This window comes from Bubalus bubalis, chromosome 6 (assembly GCF_019923935.1).
Source record: "Bubalus bubalis isolate 160015118507 breed Murrah chromosome 6, NDDB_SH_1, whole genome shotgun sequence".
Classification (NCBI taxonomy): domain Eukaryota; kingdom Metazoa; phylum Chordata; class Mammalia; order Artiodactyla; family Bovidae; genus Bubalus; species Bubalus bubalis.
Genome location: NC_059162.1, coordinates 51,388,840 through 51,407,881, shown reverse-complemented (window position 1 = coordinate 51,407,881; position 19,042 = coordinate 51,388,840). Strand labels below are relative to the sequence as shown.

The 19,042-nt window shown below is 39.7% G+C and overlaps 1 protein-coding gene across 6 annotated transcripts in view; it reads left to right on the top strand.

The window, feature by feature from the left end:
- The first annotated feature begins 1,082 nt into the window (after nucleotides 1-1,082).
- BTBD8 (BTB domain containing 8) overlaps nucleotides 1,083-19,042 on the top strand; it is an 86,750-nt gene continuing 68,790 nt past the window's right edge. For 3 of the 6 annotated variants that reach the window (XM_006054469.4, XM_044944702.2, XM_025288273.3), the window contains exons 1-3: nucleotides 1,084-1,478; nucleotides 9,041-9,235; nucleotides 18,493-18,728. In XM_006054469.4, coding sequence (XP_006054531.4) covers nucleotides 1,330-1,478; nucleotides 9,041-9,235; nucleotides 18,493-18,728 — 580 coding nt within the window. In that variant the 5' untranslated portion in view covers nucleotides 1,084-1,329. Of the gene's footprint in view, nucleotides 1,479-4,966; nucleotides 5,023-9,040; nucleotides 9,236-18,492; nucleotides 18,734-19,042 lie in introns of those variants that run through there. The other 3 variants (XM_025288274.3, XM_044944703.2, XM_025288275.3) reach the window with 3 other exon arrangements.

Below are 19,042 nucleotides of genomic sequence, written 5' to 3'. Positions count from 1 at the left end.
TATTATCTCTGACACTCCTTTCTACAGGAATAATTAAGAATCAATTAGCCACTATGTTTTTCAGAAATAAGGTGTCTGAATAATTGAGGTCATTATTCTGAGAAATGGCTACTTATTGGCTAATATTATGGTACAAGATCCATGTATTTTCCAAGCAATTAGTACCTACTTGTTATTACTTGTTATCTTGAGCACTCTGAATGAAGCAATAAGATTGAAACTTCTTCCTTTGGAAGAAGTAATCAAATAAAAAAATACCAAAAGACTTTTAAAGTGATTTCGATTTAGCTCTTTTCTTCCAAAATATTCAAAACTCTGTAGCTCATCAATCCACCCACTTCCCCGCGAAATTCAAGGCTCTGCTCCTACAATCTTACTTCCTTTTCCCACCTCATACAATTTCACAGGTTTATACGCAAACCTCTGCAATATTACTGACATTGCTCAGCTAAAGTTCAAGGGCAGTTATATGAGCCACTCCCTGGATTAGAAGGGAAAGGAGTCTTCTAGAGGCTGTACACACCTTTTGCAGGGAGCTCAGGAGTGTTGTAACTCCTGTTGATTTTACGAAGTTCTTTCCTCAACACACTTGTGACCCCGTGGGCTGTAGCCCGCCAGGCTCCTCTGTTCATGGAATTCTCCAGGCAAGAATATTGGAGTGGGTTGCCATTTCCTTTTCCAAGGGATCTTCCCAACCCAGGGATCGAACCCAGGTCTCCCACATTGCAGGCAGACTCTTTACCGACTAAGCCACCAGGGAAGGCTTCCTCAACACTCACACCCCCAATTTTTCTTGCCCAAAGCAGGTAAATGAGAGAATGTGACTCGCCGCAGGAAACGGCCAGTGAACTTGTCTTTCCTGGGGGAAAAAAGCGCTGACATCCAGGAAGATAAAGTGCTGAGAGACTGCACTGGCTGATTTGAACGCTGCTCTCAATAAAGCATTTATTTACACGACTTGTTAGCACCAACCAGAAAGCAAAGGGACAGGGATAAACGGCAGAACCGGCGAGTGCCGGAGGACAGTTCGCTCCCTGGTCAATAGGGGTCGGAGTGCCTGCTGGCGGAGGTAAACAGAGCTACCACGCCTGCGCACACCCTCCCAGGTCACGTGCCGGCTCCGGCCTGGCCTCAAACATTCTCCTGGATTGAGGTCTGGCGGCCCTAAGGGACCGTTAACAAACAGACGAGAAGCCGTCAACCTTTTCCTTTAGGGGGCGGATTCCGGGTAGGAGCCGAGCGTTCGGTTGGAAACGCCCCCTTCTTCTTGAGGCGGGGAAGTGAGACCTTGTCCTGGGCCTGCGGGGTGCCGCCGTGCTTCTATGGGACATGGCCCGCTGTGGGGAGGATAGCGCGCCCCCCGGGGTACCTCTGGGATCCCCCGGAGTTTGCAGTAAGGGGTTGCAAAGGAAGGGACCCTGTGAGCGGCGCCGGCTGAAGGCGATGGTGTCGGAGCAGCTCAGCCAGGATCTGCTCAGGTAGGAGGAGGCGGGAACTCAGGCTCCTTCAGTTCTAAACGCTCCCCTCTCTGGAGCAGAAACTGTGGCTCCTTCTCTGTTTCTCCATCCCTTCCTTCTTTGTTCTCTTCGCCTCGGGCCACCGAGGGAGGCTCTCTTGCCTCTTCACTAACTGGCGGGTTCGCTCCCCCTGTATAACCAATCCGGAGGCCACGTACCAGGTTCAAGAGGAAAACCAAAGTTACTATCATAGTTCTGTGCGGCATCAGTTGATGCCAAAATACTCCCAACACGGGCAGACTTAGGTCTTGAAAGGCTTTCGCTAATGTCGGGGTGGACCCAGGTTTCGGGGTCCTGAAACACAACTTTATATGAGCTTAAACGGTTCTAAGAAAAAATGATAAAATTAGGTAGAAGGATGAGTATTTACAATGAGTAAAAATGGAACAACTCACCTGAGCGCTGGAGGTATCTTTCTTCTTAGCTTTCTTTCAACGGTTTAGCAGAAATACTTACATAGAAATACTTCCTGATTCCAACCTGACTTCCCCTCTCCTCCTAGAGTACTCTACGGCTCCCCGGCAACTCCCAGCTCCCGTGAGGACTTAAGCAAATGCAGAGTTGTTGTGAAGCTTAACTCAGGCTGTGATGAATCTCGGGAGAGTAATCCCTGTTTTTAAAGAAAATGAAGCTCAGAAATATTCCCTAGTTTCCATTTCTACCAAAACATTGATTCTTGAACGTTAGTGTGCATCAGAATCACCTGGAGGGCTTAGCTATACTGGGGCCCAGACACTTGTTCTGGTACAATTGGTCTGGGATGGGGCCTGAGATTTTTAAATGTCTAACAAGGTCCTAGGTGACTTTTGCATTTTTAACAAGGTCCCATAGGGTCGCAAAAGTCGGACATGACTGAAGCAACTTAGCAGGCAAGCACCCCAGCTAATGCTGATGCTGCTGGCCTGGGTCTCTGGTTGAGAACTACTCAACCAATGTACACCTAATTACTGTCAATACTAATAACTAACAGTTGTGCAACATTTAAAAGTACTTACTGTGGCTCACAGTTAAAGCTCCAGAAGCTATTAATATAAACTGAACTTTATAAAGTTTAAAAAAAAAAAAAAAGTGCTTTTAATGTGGGCATTTCCATGAGAGATTCTGCCTTGTCTCCACCACTGGGGGAATTGATGTAAAAGATAGAAAGAAAAAAAAGAGTGATTCATCTGCTTCTAGGATGAATCTCTAAGGATGAGGCACACCTTTTCTTAAGTGGCTTTATTCTTCTGGCTGTATTGTTAGCCTTGAAGTTGTCATGAATTTAAGGAAAGTAATACTCCTAATTTATATAAAAATGAAGTTAAAAGTCTAGCAGGTGATGGATATTGCCCTAGAGTTACTATAGCATTTATGGAGACTTAGTTGTACTTCCCAGTAGATAGGAACCCACTCCAACAATAAATTTGATAATAAATAAAGTATAGCAGATGAACAATTTATCCTCATCCTCACAGCAAATAAGGATAGGATCCTGAACTCCCAAGTTCTTGTTACAAGCAAAGGTTTTGTTTTAAAAACAACAAAAAATTTTCATATGCTCACCCAGCCACCTTGAATGCTATGTTAAATTCATCTTCAAGCACAGCAATACTATTGATTTATTCTACAAATATTAATGAAGTAGCAAGCACCCGTGTGCTTAACACTGTATTACGTTTTAAAGAATCAAAGATTAGTAAGATATGACTTTGATATTATGCTTGCACTCTAGTGAGAGAGATAATAGCCAAAGAAAAGGAATGGGGAAGGGGGTGACTTGGGTGAGGCTTTATAAGTGATGGTTGAGTGATCTCTTGGGGATTGATTAAAATTTTATTAGGTAGAAATTAGGAAAGGAGAAGTTGGAGAGTATCTAAGGGAGGAGAATGGCTTTTATAAGGGCATAGAGATTTGGAAGAGCTTGATTTATTTGGGGAAAGCAAGTTATATTGGATTGTACCAAACAGCAAGGAACAGAGACATTTCTGGGTTACCCGAGGCAATAGGATATATGGAGAAGTGAGGAAAAATGGGAAACAGTTTCAGTTGTCAAAAAGCTAGATTTGATGTAGAATTGGAAAGTTGCTTGGGATATGACTGCAATTCTTTTATAAGACTTCATTGAGATATGGGTGATTGTTCAAGACAATTGTAATAAAAATACCTAATACTTATTACCATCCTGCTGAACATTGGGGTGACATGCAATGTTTTATTTATTCCACTCTGAGGTAAATCTTGTTGCTGGTCCCATTTAACAGATAAGGAAACTAAGCATCAGGTTCAGTTCAGTTCAGTTGCTCAGTCATGTCCGACTCTTTGAGACCCTCTGGATTGCAGCACACCAGGCTTCCCTGTTCTTCACTAACTCCCGGAACTTACCCAAATTCATGTCCATTGAGTCAGTGATGCCATCCAACCAACTTATCCTCTGTCGTCCCCTTTTCCTGCCTTCAATCTTTCCCAGCATCAGGGTCTTTTCCAATGAGTTAGTTCTTCACATCAGATGGCCAAAGTATTGGAGTTTCAGCTTCAACATCAGTCCTTCCAATGAATATTCAGGACTGATTTACTTTAGGATGGACTGATTGGATCTCCTTGCAGTCCAAGGGACTCTCAAGAGTCTTCTACAACCCCACAGTTCAAAAGCATCAATTCTTTGGCACTCAGCTTTCTTTATAGCCCAACTCTCACATCCATACATGACTGCTGGAAAAACCATAGCCTTGACTAGATGGACCTTTGTTGGCAAAGTAATGTCTCTGTTTTTTAATATGCTATCTAGGTTGGTTATAACTTTTCTTCCAAGGAGTAAGCGTCTTTTAATTTCATGGCTGCAGTCACCATCTGCAGTGATTTCGGAGCCCAAAAAAATAAAGTCTGCCACTGTTTCCACTGTTTCTCCATCTATTTGCCATGAAGTGATGGGACCGGATGCCATGATCTTAGTTTTCTGAATGTTGAGTTTTAAGCCAACTTTTTCACTCTCCTCTTTCACTTGAGAGGCTTTTTAGTTCTTCTTCACTTTCTGCCATAAGGGTGGTATCATCTGCATATCTGAGGTTATTGATATTTCTCCTGGCAATCTTGATTCCAGCTTATGCTTCATTCATTTCCATGATGTACTCTGCATATAAGTTAAATAAGCAGGGTGACTATATACAGCCTTGATGTACTCCTTTTCCTATTTGGAACCAGTCTGTTGTTCCATGTCCAGTTCTAACTGTTGCTTCCTGACCTGCATACAGATTTCTCAAGAGGCAGGTCAGGTGGTCTGGTATTCCCATCTCTTTCAGAATTTTCCACAGTTTATTGTGATCCACACAGTAAAGACTTTGGCATAGTCAATAAAGCAAAATTAGATGTTTTTCTGGAACTCTCTTGCTTTTTTGATGATCCAGCAGATGTTGGCAATTTGATCTTTGGTTCCTCTGCCTTCTCTAAAACCAGCTTGAACATCTGGAAGTTCATCTGGAATATGCCAGCAAATTTGGAAAACTCAGCAGTGGCCACAGGACTGGAAAAGGTCAGTTTTCACTCCAATCCCTAAGAAAGGCAATGCCAAAGACTGCTCAAACTACCACACAATTGCACTCATCTCTCACGCTAGCAAAGTAATGGTCACAATTCTCCAAGCTAGGCTTCAATAATATGTGAACCGGGAACTGACAGATGCTCAAGCTGGTTTTAGAAAAGGCAGAGGAAGCAAAGCATCAAGAGAAGTGGTTAAGTCTGAATAAGAACCTTGGCAATCTGGTTCCAGGGACATTAAAGTGATTTGCCCAAGGTCTCATGGCCAGAATACAGATCAGTCAGTCTTCTTTCTCTAAAGTTATGGTAGTTAAGTGAAATGATCTTCCAGTATCTTTATTCCATCATTTCTGCTTCTCTCCTTACCCATTCCCTTTTCTTACTATACCTTGGATTTTCTTTAAAACTCCCTTAAGAGTTCCATCAGTTGGCTCTTGATTATTAGAGAATATCTCTGCTAGAGTTCACTTGTTTAACTACCACATTGGCTAGTGGTTAACCTTGGCTCAGTCACTTGTCCATTCAGAGGTGACTAAGAGCTTCAGGGGCATGTGGCACAATTTGGTAGCTTTATTTGGGAGGGGATTGTGGGTATGGCAAGCAAAGGGACAGTACATGAGGGTGAATGGGTAAAACTAAGACTAGATCATAGAGACCTTTCTTCAGTGAAGAATTTGGAATGTATTCTGGAAGCAGTGGAGAATCATTGATATTTTAAAAATACAGGATTCGCATAATTAGATCATGATTTGAGGAAAGAAATTGGAAAAAAATAAAAGGAAACCAACTAGATTTTTGTGATAGTCAGGGGACACATAACTGCAGTGAAAAAGGAAAAGATAAAATGGATTTCTGTGTGCAGTTCATGGACGTGGTGACCAATTACATGTGGAAACACAGAGAAAGAGAAACAGAAGATGGTGCTGAATCTTAGGACATTCAAAAGGAAGGAGGATGGTGAATGTTCAGGAAGCCTTATCCAGGGGACAATTGAAAATATGTCTGGAGTTTAGGAGGGAAGTTGGCATAGAAGATAAAATGGCTGGTGACATCACCAGCACCCAGCTGTCTAAGCTAACTATGAGAGAGATCCTACGTTATTTCCTTACCTTCACCTTCTGCATCCAGTTACCAACTCCTGTGGCACCCTACTCCAGTACTCTTGCCTGGAAAATCCCATGTACGGAGGGTCCTGGTAGGCTGCAGTCCATGGGGTCGCTAGAGTCGGACACGACTGAGCAACTTCACTTTCACTTTTCACTTTCATGCATTGGAGAAGGAAATGGCAACCCACTCCAGTGTTCTTGCCTGGAGAATCCCAGGGACGGGGGAGCCTGGTGGGCTGCCATCTATGGGGTCACACACAGTCGGACATGACTGAAGTGACTTAGCAGCAGCCGCCATTGTATTACCTAAATATATTTTAAGTTAATCCCTCATTTTCTATCACTGTTGTTTCTCTCCTGGCTCAAGCCATGTACATCATTCATTTGTGTTGGGCAGTAGTTTTTCTTCCTCCAGTCTCATTTTCCCCTGATTCCTTTTCTACACAATAATAGATAATATTTTGAAAAATAAAATTGCCCATGTTTTGAACTATTTGGTCATTCCCCTTCAGCTGTGAGATAGAGTTAAGCTCTTTGCCTCTTACCCATCTTTATCCCTGCAGCTTCATCTGTCACTTCTTATCTCTCAGTACTCTATTGACCAATTTGTAGCTCCACACTCACACAAACCTTTGTAAGGAACATGGAGGCAGGAATCCCTCCTACTTTGCATTGCTTTCTTGACCAACTCTTACTCAGTCTTTAAAATTCCATATGCTTTTCCTATCCTCTATAAGGTCTTCTCTTATAACTGTCCCTGAAAAAATTTTACTAGTTTGTCCTATTGAATATTTCATACTTTTTATTTTTCAGACCTGGCCTCCATCTCTTCTATAAACTCCTTGAGGGCAGATACTATATTTTAGTCATCTTTGTGTCCCCAGTGCTTAGTTCATATTACACGCTCAATAAATTTTTAGTGAGGAATTTGGTTTAATCAGTGGACTAAAATGCTTTTGATAGGTGAATACAGTACTTGACAGAGAAATAAGATGCAAGAAAGCTGGGTCTGGACACCACTGAGCCTTTCCTCCAACCTGTCCTTCCACTAGGGTTTATTATTAGATGAACCATAAACCTCCCCTTAGTCAGATATTGTTACTTATAACAGATAACAAGGGCTTCCCTGGTGGCTCAGTGGTAAAGAATCCTACTGGTAATGCAGGAGACTCAGTTTGATCCCTGGGTCAGGAAGATCCCCTGGAGAAGGAAATGACAATGCACTCTAGTATTCTTGCCTGGAAGATCCTATGGACAGAGGAACCTGATGGGCTACAGTCCATGGGGTCGCAAAAGAGTCAGACCCAACTTAGCAACTAAACAACAGCAACAGATAACAGGATTTACTTGTAATTGATCCAAGTGGTTTTATAAAATAAAAAGCACTGCATTTTCACATTAACATTTTTAAAAACACATTGACTTTTTTTATTTGACAAATACTCCTGAGCATCTATTATAAACAAGACAGATTCCCCAATGAGCTGTATGGCTGTCAGCTCCCCCAAGTAAATGCTTGTTTATTTATTTGGAGAGGAGCAGGGGAAGGGTATAAGATGGATGGGAAGGAGAATAAATGGAATATTTGTACAATTTGAGTTTTTGTTAATGTTTGGAAAATCAATACATTTTTGTGTAAATTTAACAATCACTTATGAAAATAATTTATTAAAATATTAACTAAAATGCATCTTGTTTGGTCACTGTTTCCAAGGTTCTAAAAGCTTTGTGCTCTGAAACATTTGTTTTGTTTAGCGTAAAATACAACAAAATCCAAAAAGCAGATATTGAGCTATCTAATGGAAGATACACAGTTTTTGCCTTTAGGGAGTTTATTATCTGGTAGGGAGAAAGATATATAAAAATAATAATGATGCGATGACAAAAGTGCTATGAATAGAGGTATGTACTGAGGGACCAGAGGAAAGAGCCATTAGCTGAGTCTTGGGGGAGTGTGTCAATGGCAACATTCTAGGCTTTCACTGTAATGAGGTCCTTATCCATACTTGTACCTCCTGTAGTGTTTTAGTGTGATCACCAGTTATATCCTGCAATACAGAAGTCCTCTGAGAATGCATACCTTGCTGATGATAATGTTATGTAATATGATGTATTATTTAATGTTGCAGAGTAAAAATATAGAGTTAGCACACAGAAAAAGAGATTGTATGACAGTTTTCTCTTATGATGCTGATTTCTGTTCTTCTGTCACTTTACATGACAGCTTTACCATAACTATGTTTGCACATTAGTTATGTCCACATTGAATGGGCTTTCCACATGAGTCCATCATTTTGATAATAGAGATTAGAGCATGATTAGTTCTAGTTTTTTGGGGGGGGGTGGTCGATGGAAAAGGGCTTAAATGTCACAGTCTTGACAGCTAAGCCTGCATTTCAGACTTGTATTTAACAATAGAACACAATAGTGTACCAGTTTCTGGTCTGAATTGTCTATTATAACCACATCTGGTTTGCTATTTACTTTTTTGGCTTCGGTTTTAGTAAGATTTTTTAAAGTTGATTCAATAATCAGTGAACACAGTACTTTGTGTTCTCTTTCCAAAATAAATCTAAAGTATGTACATTTTAAAGGAAAATCGACCTACGTAGAAGATAACTTTATTGTTAGAAGGAATTAAAAAGAAAGGATACTTTTTGAAAAAGTAGTCTTACTCTTTCAGTGTAATTACCTTTGTTTTCATTATAAATTTTAGAAAATTGCATGCTAAACCAACATTAAACAATGTTCTTTGAATGAGTTGAGAATAAGCTCATTTTCATATTATTTTGTTATCTGTGTTTTTAGTTTATGTGTTATGTTAAAAAATTTATTTTATAAAAATGAGTGTATTGTATGTTTCTAAGCATCACTAATTAAACTGTGGTTCCTTTTTATTCCTTATAGGCTTCTAAGAGAAGAAGTACATACAGATGTTACTTTCTCTATAGGTTGTACTTTGTTCAAAGCACACAAAGCAGTCCTTTTAGCAAGGGTTCCTGATTTCTATTTTCATACTGTTGGACATACAGATAACTTAAAAAATCATGAACATGTCGCTGTGGAGAACTTTGAAGCTTCAGAATTTAGAACATTTTTACAGTAAGTGCTTTCTTTATCTTTTTTCCTCTTATTTAAATCTAGTATGTATTTGTTTATTTTTTAAACATATGTGTGTGTTTATTTCATGTATTTTCATAGCTGTTTTATAGCCTTCTAAGAAATCCATTCATTTAAATTCCATATTATCTTAATAATTAGTGTTAGTAGAATCTAAGTATTAGTATTAAGAGTTTTTAGAGGATTAGTATTCAGAAAGGCTAATTTCTCATTTGAGAATGATCCTGAGAGAGGAGAAATGGTACTGCTGTCCAGTAATTTGAATGAATTACTCTATGCTGAGGTTTCTTAACCCTGGCACTATTAAGTTGGATAATTCTTTTTTGGGTGGGAGCTGTACTGTGCATTTTAGGATGTTTAGCAGCATCTCTGGCCTTCAGCCACTAGCTGTCATTGGCACTCCTTCTCCCTAACCTTCCTGAGCCCTGACCCCAAGTTATAAATACCAAAATGTCTTCAGATCAGATCAGATCAGATCAGTCGCTCAGTCGTGTCCGACTCTTTGCGACCCCATGAATCGCAGCACGGCCAGGCCTCCCTGTCCATCACCAACTCCCGGAGTTCACTCAGACTCACGTCCATCGAGTCAGTGATGCCATCCAGCCATCTCATCCTCTGTCGTCCCCTTCTCCTCCTGCCCCCAATCCCTCCCAGCATCAGAGTCTTTTCCAGTGAGTCAACTCTTCGCATGAGGTGGCCAAAGTACCGGAGTTTCAAAGTACTGAATGATGCTTTAGCATCATTCCTTCCAAAAAAATCCCAGGGCTGATCTCCTTCAGAATGGACTGGTTGGATCTCCTTGCAGTCCAAGGGACCCTCAAGAGTCTTCTCCAACACCACAGTTCAAAAGCATCAATTCTTCAGCGCTCAGCCTTGTCTTGCATATAGAAAGTTCTTGTAACATGCCTCCTCCCCCTTTTTTTAAAATTTATTTTTTTATTGAAGGATAATTGCTTTGAAGAATTTTGTTGTTTTCTGTCAAACCTCAATGTGAATCAGCCATAGGTATACATATGTCCCCTCCCTTTTGAACCTCCCTCCCATCTTCCTCCCTATCTCACCCCTCTAGGTTGATACAGAGCCCCTCTTTGAGTTTCCTGAACCACACAGCAAGTTCCTATTGGCTATCTCTTTTACGTATGGTAATGTAAGGTTCCATGTTACTCTTTCCATACATCTCACCCTCTACTCCTCTCTCCCTATGTCCATAAGTCTATTCTCTATGTTTATTTCTCCACTGCTGCCCTGTAAATAAGTACCATTTTTCAGTACCATCTTCAGTACCATTTTTTTAGATTCCATATATATGCATTAGAATATGATATTTCTCTTTGTCTTTCTGACTTACTTCACTCCGTATAACAGGTTCTAGGTTCATCCCACCTCATTAGGACTGACTCAAATGTGTACCTTTTTACAGCTGAGTAGTATTCCATTGTGTATATGTACCAAAACTTCTTTATCCTTTTATCTGTCATTGGACATCTAGGTTGCTTCCGTGTTGTAGCTATGGTAATTAGTGCTGCAATGAACAATGGGATACATGTGTCTCTTTCAGTTTTGGTTTCCTCAGGGTAAATGCCTAGGAGTGGGATTGCTGGATCATATGGTGGTTTTATTTGTAGTTTTCTAAGGAATCTCCATACCATCTTCCATAGTGGCTGTATCAATTTACATTCCCATCAACAGTTCAGGAGCGTTCCCTTTTCTCCACACCCTCTCCAGCATTTATTGTTTGTAGACCTTTTGATGATGGCCATTCTGACCAGTGTGAAGTGATACCTCATTGTAGTTTTGATTTGTATTTCTCTAATAATGAGCTGTGTTGTGCATCTTTTCATGTGTTTGTTAGCCATCTGTATGTCTTCTTTGGACAAATGTCTGTTTAGGTCTTTTTCCCACTTTTGATTGGGTTGTTTGTTTTTCTGGTATTGAGTTGTATGAACTGTGCAAAAGCTTTTAAGTTTAATCCTTTGCTGTGCAAAAGCTTTTAAGTTTAATCAGGTCCCACTTGTTTACTTTTGTTTTATTTGTGTTACTCTAGGAGGTGGGTCATAGGGGATCTGCTTTGAATTATGTCATTGAGTGTTCTGTCTATGTTTTCCTCTAATGGTTTTATAGTTTCTGGTCTTACATTTGGGTCTTTAATCCATTTTGAGTTTATCTTTGTGTATGGTGTTAGGAAGTGTTCTAATTTCATTCTTTTACATGTAGCTGTCCAGTTTTCCCAGCACCATTTAGTGAAGAGGCTGTCTTTGCCCCATTGTATATTCTTGCCTTCTTTGTCAAAAATAAGGTACCCATAGGTGCATGGGTTTATATCTGGGCTTTCTATCTTGTTCCATTGGTTTATATTTCTGTTTTTGTGCAAGTACCATACTGTCTTGATGACTGTAACTTTGTAGTATAATCTGAAGTCAGGAAGGTTGATTCCTCCAGCTCCATTCTTCTTTCTCAAGACTGCTTTGGCTGTTCAGGGTCTTTGTGTTTCCATATGAATTGTGAAATTTTTTGTTCTAGTTCTGTGAAAAATGCCATTAGTAATTTGATAGGAATCACATTGAGTCTGTAGATTGCACTTGTTAGTATAGTCATTTTCATAATATTAATTCTTCCTACCCAGGAACATGGAATATTTCTCCATCTGTTTATGTCATCTTTGATTTCTTTCATTAGTGTCTTATAATTTTCTGTGTATAGTTCTTTTGTCTCCTGAGGTAAGTTTATTCCTAAATATTTAATTCTTTTTGTTGCAATGATAAATGGGATTTATTCCTTAATTTCTCTTTCTGATTTTTCATTGTTAGTATATAGAAATGCCAGTGACTTCTCTGTATTGATTTTGTATCCTGCAACTTTGCTAAATTCACTGATTGGCTCTAGTAATACCTCCTCCCCTTTTAAAAAGAAGATTGTATTGAAATTTGTCTGTGTTAATATAAAGCATAAGGAGAGGAATATAAAGTATTGAGATTATGATTTTTTAGTAAAAATTCTGATCAAAGAGTCTTTGAAAAAAATTTTTATATATAGCAACTTCAGATATGGCTCAAATGATTGGCAGTGGAAAGTACTGATAGTTTTTTCTTTATGACCTCGTGATAAAAATCTTTGATTTCTTAAGACTTACCACACTATAGTTGTCTGAAAATGTGTGTGCATGTTTATGTGTGGGTAAAAAGGGAAGACCTTTAAATTTTCAGTTTAACATCAATGCTAGGATAAAATGTCAACCAAGTAAACACATAGAACAGCAGCACAGCATGAACAATTCCATTTCCCCTACAGCTTTCTCAAATCCCTTATACTAGTAGGGCTGAAGTGGGTGGAACAGGTACCTTGTAATATTAACTATGTGTATAGACAGCAAGGCAGCCCACTCCAGTATTCTTGCCTGGAGAATCCCATGGACAGAGTCTAGTGGGCTGCAGTCCACGGAGTAGCAAAGAATTGGACATGACTAAAGCGACTGAGCACAACAGAGCACATATATATAACTTGGACCCTCACTGACTGGGGAAAGACTTTCCCTCCCAGAGTTAGCTAATTCCCAGAGTGTGCCTTTAATATGCAAACCAAGTAACCCTGAATCCATTCCTACACTCACCTTTCCCTCTGGTTCTTACACTCTAGAAGGCAACACTCCTCTGCCCTAATCATCCCAGAGCCAGATACCAGACAACCAGAGACCACCTTTATAGCTCAGAGCCCCCTCTTACCCAAATTATTCAAACTCTTTAGTCCTAAACTTGCTCACCTGCTTACTTTGCCTCACTCATTCCTTCCTCCCTCCCAAAACCACTTTTGCTCCCTCCTTTTGCCTCCAAATCGATCCTGTTGCTCAGTTCTACCTGTTGAGTACTTTGCTTCTGACACTTACGGTCACCAGATTTGTAGTTTTTTCCCCCTTGCCAAGCAATTCTCAGGTTCTCCAGATATCAGTTGGGTGTCTTACAGATTTAATTCAATTCTGACACTGTCTACCTGGAGATTGTTACCTGTGCTTCTGACCATCTGAATGCAGATTCCTTTGGCCCCTCCCTCAGTTTCAGCTCATTTGCTGGAGCAGCTCCTAGGACTCAGGAAAATATTTTACTTGACATATTATTGGTAAAAACTCAGAAACAGCCAGATGGAGGTGATGCATAGGGCACGGGTTATGGGAAGGCGCTTCCATGCCCTCTCAGGGTTCACTACTCTCCCAGTACCTCCATGTGTCCGCCAACCCAGAGGCTCACTGAAACCCATCTAAAGATGCAGGCTTCATTACATAGGCATGATTGATTAGTGTGTGTTAATAGCTCAGTCGTGTCCAAATCTTTGTGACCCCATGGACTGTAGCCTGCCCAGTTCCCATGGAATTCTCCAGAGAAGAATACTGAAGTGGGTTGCCATTTCCACCTCCAGGGGATCTTCCTGACCCAGGGATCGAGTCTGGGTCCCCCGCATTGCAGGTAGATTCTGTACCGTCTGAACCACCAGGGAAGCCCAGTCATTGGTCGTTGGTGGTTAATTTAACCTCTCCCCTCTCCAGAGGTGGAGGGAAGAGCTTAGTTCCAACCTTCAAAGCACTTGGTTTTCCTGGATTCCAGTTCCCATCCTTATGGGCTTTCTAAAAGTCACCTACCTTCCTAATGTAAACTCTGATGTGGTTTAAAGGGGCTTGCTATGAATAACTAAAGACATACATTTCATTTTTATCCTTCTGGAGCTATTTCAGGAACTGGGAATAAAATTAAGTGCTGTAATAAAGTCTATGCCCCAACCAGTAATGCTGAAGAAGCTAAAGTTGAATGGTTCTATGAAGGCCTACAAGACCTTCTAGAACTAACACCCAAAAAAATGTCCTTTTCATTACAGGGACTGAAATGCAAAAGTAGGAAGTCAAGAAATACCTGGAGTAACATGCAACTTTGGCCTTAAAGTACAAAATGAAGCAGGGCAAAGGCTAACAAGAGTTTTGCCAAGAGAACGCACTGGTCATAGCAAACACCCTCTTGCAACAATGCAAGAGAAGGCTCTACACATGGACATAACCAGATGGTCAATACCAAAATCAGATTGATTATATTCTTTGCAGCTAAAAATGGAGAAGCTCTATACTGTCAGCAAAAACAAGACCAGCAGCTGACTGTGGCTCAGATCATGAAGTCCTTATTGCAAAATTCAGACTAAAATTGAAGACTGTTGGGAAAACCACTAGACTATTCCGGTGTGACCTAAATCAAATCCCTTAGGATTATACAGTGGAAGTGATAAATAGATTCCAGGGATTAGATCTGATAGAGTCCCTGAAGAACTATGGATGGAGATTCTGACATTGTACAGGAGGCAGTGATCAAGACCATCCCCAAGAAAAAGAAATGCAAAAAAGCAAAATGGTTGTCGGAGGAGGCCTTACAAATAGCTGATAAAAGAAGAGAAGCAAAAGGCAAAGGCAAAGGAGAAAAGAAAAGATATACCCATTTGAATGCAGAGTTCCAAGAATAGCAAGGACAGACAAGAAAGCTTTCCTCAGTGATCAATGCAAAGAAATAGAGGAAAACAATAGAATGGGAAAGAAAATTAGAGATACCAAGGGAACATTTCATACAAAGATGGACATAATAAAGGACAGAAATAGTATGGACCTAACAGAAGCAGAAGATATTAAGAAGAGGCGGCAAGAATACACAGAAGAATGATACAAAAAAAAGATCTTCATGACCCAGATAACCACAATGGTGTGATCACTCACCTAGAGCCAGACATCCTGGAATGTGAAGTCAAGTGGGCCTTAGAAAGCATCACTACGAACAAAGCTAGTGGCGGTAATGGAATTCCAGTTGAGCTATTTCAAATCCTGAAAGATGATCTTGTGAAAGTGCTGCACTCAATATGCCAGCAAATTTGGAAAACTCAGCAGTGGCCACAGGACTGGAAAAGGTCAGTTTTCATTCCAATCCCAAAGAAAGGCAATGCCAAAGAATGCTCTAACTACCACACAATTGCACTCATCTCACACGCTAGTAAAGTAATGCTCAACATTTTCCAAGCCAGGCTTCAATAGTACATGAACTGTGAACTTCCAGATGTTCAGGATGGATTTAGAAAGGCCAGAGGACCCAGAGATCAAATTGCCAACATCCATTGGATCATTGAAAAAGCAAGAGAGTTCCAGAAAGACATCTACTTCTGCTTTATTGACTATGCCAAAGCCTTTGACTGTGTGGATTACAACAAACTGGAAAATTCCAGACCACCTGACCTGCCTAATGAGAAATCGGTATGCAGGAGCTGACTGTGGAAGCAGCAGTTAGAACTGGACATGGAACAACAGACTGGTTCCAAATCAGGAAAGAAGTACGTCAAGTCTGTATATTGTCACCCAGCTTATTTAACTTATATGCAGAGTACATCATGCAAAATGCCAGGCTGGATGAAGCACAAGCTGGAATCAAGATTGATGGGAGAAATATCAATAACCTGAGATATGCAGATGACACCACCCTTATGGCAGAATGTGAAAAGGAACTAAAGAGCCTCTTGATGAAAGTGAAAGAGAAGAGTGAAAAAGTTGGCTTAAAACTCAACACTCAAAAAACTAAGATCATGGCATCCAGTCCCATCACTTCATTGCAAATAGATGGGGAAACAATGGAAACAGTGACAGACTTTATTTGGGGGGCTCCAGTATCACTGCAGATGGTGACTGCAGCCATGAAATTAAAAGACTCTTGCTCCTTGGAAGAAAAGTTATGACCAACCTAGACAGCATATTGAAAAGCAGAAACATTACTTTGCCAACAAAGGTCCGTCTAGTCAAAGCTACGGTTTTCCCAGTAGTCATGTATGGATGTGAGAGTTGGACAATAAAGAAAGCTGAGCGCCGAAGAATTGATGCTTTTGCACTGTGGTGTTGGAGAAGACTCTTGAGAGTCCCTTGGACTGCAAGGAGATCAGACCAGTTAATCCTAAAGGAAATCAATCCTGAATATTCATTGGAAAGACTGATGCTGAAGCTGAAGCTCCAATACTTTGGCTACCTGATGTGAAGAACGGACTCTTTGGAAAAGACCTTGATGCTGGGAAAGATTGAAGGTGGGAGGAGATGGGGACGACAGAGGATGAGATGGTTGGTTGGCATCACTGACTCAATGGACATGAGCTTGAGCAAGCTCCAGGAGTTGGTGATGGACAGGGAAGCCTGTCCTGCCATGGTCCATGGGGTTGCAAAGAGTCAGAAATGACTGAGCAACTGAACTGAACTGAACTAAACTGTAATAAAGATAGCCTATGGCTTTTACGTAGGAAGTTAGAAGGGTTTTGGAATCTATGTGCTGGGAATGGTGTACAAAGTTCATATTATAAATCAGAATGTCACAACACCCCTGTCAAAAATCAGTTGCCTATAAATGTATGTTCTAGACACTCAGTTCGGTTCCATTGATCCATACATCTGTCCTTATGCCAGTACCACACAGTATTGATGGCTGTAGCTTTGTAGGAAGCTAAGAATTCAGAAAATGTGAATCTTCTAAATTTCTTCTGTTTTAAGATTGTTTTGGCTATCCTAGCATTTCTATTTGAATTTGAGGATTGGTTTGTCAATTTCCACAGAAAACTAGCTGAATTTTGATAGGTGTTGCACTGAATCCATAGATTAATTTAAAGAGTATTGCCATTTTAAAAATATTAAATTATCAATGGAATATATTTCCATTTAATTGCTTTCAGCATTGTTTTGTAGCTTTCAGCATATAAGACTGTGCTTTTTGTGAAATATCAAGATATTCCTAAGTATTTTATTTTCTTGTTGCTGTTGTAAATGGAGTTGTTTTCTAATTTAATTTTGGATTGTTTGTTGTTAGTGATTTTTGCATATTGATCTTCTATTTTGCAACTTTGCTGAACTTGTTTAGCAAACAGTTTAGGGATGAATTTCCAAGGATTTTCTATGTATATGTTTGCTATTTGTAGTTGAAGATAGCTTTACTTATTCCTTTCTATGCTATGCTATGCTAAGTCACTTCAGTCATGTCCGACTCTGATGCATGTGTGATCCCATAGATGATAGCCTACCAGGCTTCCCCGTCACTGGGATTCTCCAGGCAAGAACACTGGAGTGGGTTGCCATTTCCTTCTCCAATGCATGAAAGTGAAAAGTGAAAGTGAAGTCGCTCAGTCATGTTCGACTCTTAGTGAGCCCATGGACTGCAGCCTACCAGGCTCCTCCGTACATGGGATTTTCCAGGCAAGAGTACTGGAGTGGGGTGCCATTGCCTTCTCCGATTCCTTTCTAATCCAGCTATTTATTTTTCTTGCTTAATTGCTCTGGCTAGAATCTATTTAAATGTTGAACAGAAGTGGTAAGAGCAGACAGACATCCTTGCTGATCTCAGGAAGAAAGTTTTCAATTGTTTACCATTAAGTCTGATGTTAGCTGTGGGTTTTTCATAGGTGTGCTTTATCAGGTTGAGAATGTTTCCCTCCATTCCTAGTTTGTTGAATGTTTAATGACAGGGTGTTGGATTTTGTCCATATATGTTTTTAGGGGACATAAACGTTCACACTAGAGCATATGGTATATAACATTGATTTTCATATGTTTAATTACCCTTGAATTCCTAAAATAAAGCCCAGTTGGTCATGATGTATAATTCTTTTTATATGTTGTTGGATTCACTTTGCTATTATTTTGTTGAAGATTTTTTTCTCTACATTAATAAGAGATATTGGTCTGTAGTTTTCTTGTGATGTCTTTGTCTCCTTTTGATCCAACATAATACTGGCTTCACATAATGAGTTAAGTGTTATGTCTTATATTTTTGGAAAAGTTTGTAAAGGATTGCCATTAATTAATTTTCTTTCATTTGGTAATGTTCACCAGGGAGGCCACCTGGTCCTGTGTCCTTCTTTGTGAGAAGTTTTTGAATACTAATTCAGTCTCTTTACTTGCTATTTGTCTATTCAGATACTCTTTCTTCTTAAATCAAGTTTCGTAGTGTGTGTCCTTCCTAGGAATTGTCCATTTCATTTAGGTTATATAATTTGTTGGCAATTACACATTCCTTTTTAACATTGTTTCTTTATACACTACTTTTCAAACTTCCTGCTATTTTAGATGGACCTTTCTTTAGTGTAGATTAAGAAGATTTTCCAACTATGTGGCTGTTATCTATGAAAGCCACACGTTGGGAAACGAGGTTTTAAGAATAACCAACATTATTTTTATTAATATTTTGCATTTTGTCTTTTAGGATTGTATACTCATCAAACAGAAATATAAAAAGCTACGAAGAAGAAATTCTTAGGAAAAAGATAGTGGAAAGTGGAGTACCACAAAAGAAATGTGACTTCAGTGTTGGAAATTGTACTGACAATGATAGAAGGTTATCTGTAGAGTTCTTAAGTAAAAGATCATCTGATCATTCTCTTCTGAAACATGAAATTCCAAAAGATATCAACAGCAAAGAGGAAAATGTAATTTCCACTGGTGAGGTATTTTTTGTGGATTTTTATAAACTTTTATAGCCATGAAAGTAATTATATTCTAAACACTTAGAGAAAAACATACTTCAAAAATCAGCTCTATTGAACATTTTTTTATAAGTAGATGAAAGTCAGTATAAATGAAAGTATATAATTTATGAGTGAATGGAAATAATAATATGGCCTACTCCCAGTTTTCCTAAGTAATTAGAGATGGAGTTATTATTAATAAATACAGACATAATTCACAATTTTCCTTTTAAGCTTCTATATATTTTCATTCTTATTCTAATCTACACAAGCAAAAGCTTTAGCACA